We start from the raw sequence: 1,818 nt of genomic DNA on the forward strand, positions 1-1,818 counted from the left end.
TATAGGTTTATCCGATATGTTAAATGTGTACACATACATGTATACGGGCATGAGATTACTTGTGTATTTTTTGGCTATGTGGAACATCGTCAGCCGTCATAAGCACACTAGAGATCTCACCCGTTGGCAAAGTCACGCACTCAACACTCTGGGGATGATGATTGTACACTGAACATCGTGATAATTCTGTATTTGTCTGCCTACTTATTGAATGCAACATTTATAATCGCAGTAGTTGTTGTTTGTCATATGCATGAGAATACCAATACATACAAAAATGCATCCATCATTAAACGTACCAGTGTGATCGTCGCTGTGCCGGAGACGCAAGCCTCCAGTGTGTGTGCGACCAGAGACACACATCCGTTCCAGTGCAAAGGTGAACGGATTGGGGCCAATCACTATGGCAACCGTATCACTGTCGGTAGAGGCTACTAACGGCGGGGATAGCAGGTGTTCAGGCGCAACAAATAGCACTGAATGGTGTTCAATGTCGAACTTGCCTGCAATTGCATGGGGTTCAGGAAAAAGTGCATGTTATTTATATATGTATTGGTATATCGAAGTATGTACATATATATATGTGTGTGTACAGGCAGTAATTGTGTCTGTAGAGTCCAAAATGGCGGAGTCGGTAGGTGCACAGGCGCATTGAATAGCACACAACGGTGTTCAAGGTCGAACTCACCTGCAGTTATATGAGATTCGGGGAGAAATACATGTAATTGTTACCACAGGTGTACGCCTACGTGGTTATGTGTAAAGATTCTTGTGTATATCTATGTTCGAGAAAGTTGTATACATTGATGTTTGTATATCTATGTTCAAGAAAATTGTATACATTGATGTTTGTATATACGTGATTATGTGTAAAGTTGTATACACTGATTTTTGTATATCTATGTTCGAGAAAGTGTATGCTATACGAAGTATATCTACCTTCATCTGTGGAGGCCACGACTCCCACGACTCGCACCTGCAAGTAGTCGTGCTTGCGCACGTGTTTGTTCATGTACAGTTCCGAGGGAATGACCAAAACCGTGTGAGATGTGTCTCCCGCCTTGATGGTCGTTTCGTCATACTTGGTGTAGACCTGAGTAGAAGCAAGAATGCAGAGGTGGTATAAATACAAGTAAAAACAAGAATACAGTGGGAATATAGTCTTCTAAATTAACAATTATATACACTCTACAAATAATACCAAATATTACACACTGCAAATAATACAAAATGTTTGTCATAGAAATCATAGATACAGGTAGAAACAAGTTGATGATATAAATATAATAAAAACACAAGGTGATGATATAAATATATGTAAAAACAAGTATACAGTGGTAGTATAAATATAAGTAGAATCAACACATGAGTGGTTAATATATCCAACACAGCCGTGACGAATGCATGGCTGATAACTGCAGGAGGTAGGCCGTGTATACTACGCACAGTTATCAGGTTGTAGTGGATGTTGCTGCGTAGGTATTCAGTATAACTCACAACACGACTACTAATGCACTGGTGACTGTGCGGAGGATACAGATAGTTGAGTTAGTACTGGTGTCTTATCCATGGCACGTGCATTTTGTGGCCTGGGGTTTGCAATACAGAAAGTGTTCAGTCGTTGACAGTCACGTCCGCATACATACACGATAACCGCCTACATAGAAGTAATGGTTCAAGAATACATGAGGATACACTGTACGGAACGGCAACGCTCCCCACGATCACATCGACACAAAGTCATATCAAAGGTATACTATACCACTAGAATAGTATACAAAATGTATATAGGTATGTATGTATGTATGTATACATATA

The 1,818-nt window shown here is 40.0% G+C and overlaps 1 protein-coding gene across 1 annotated transcript; it reads right to left on the bottom strand.

Moving 5' to 3' along the window:
* Positions 1-299: 299 nt before the first annotated feature.
* SARC_15286 (hypothetical protein) lies at positions 300-514 on the bottom strand (the record flags this gene model as incomplete). The annotated part of the gene is made up of 1 exon (XM_014290591.1): positions 300-514. A coding segment is annotated over one exon (215 nt), but the record flags the coding sequence as incomplete, so codon positions are not given.
* Positions 515-1,818: the final 1,304 nt, after the last annotated feature.

This window comes from Sphaeroforma arctica, assembly GCF_001186125.1.
Source record: "Sphaeroforma arctica JP610 unplaced genomic scaffold supercont1.5879, whole genome shotgun sequence".
NCBI lineage: Eukaryota > Ichthyosporea > Ichthyophonida > Sphaeroforma > Sphaeroforma arctica.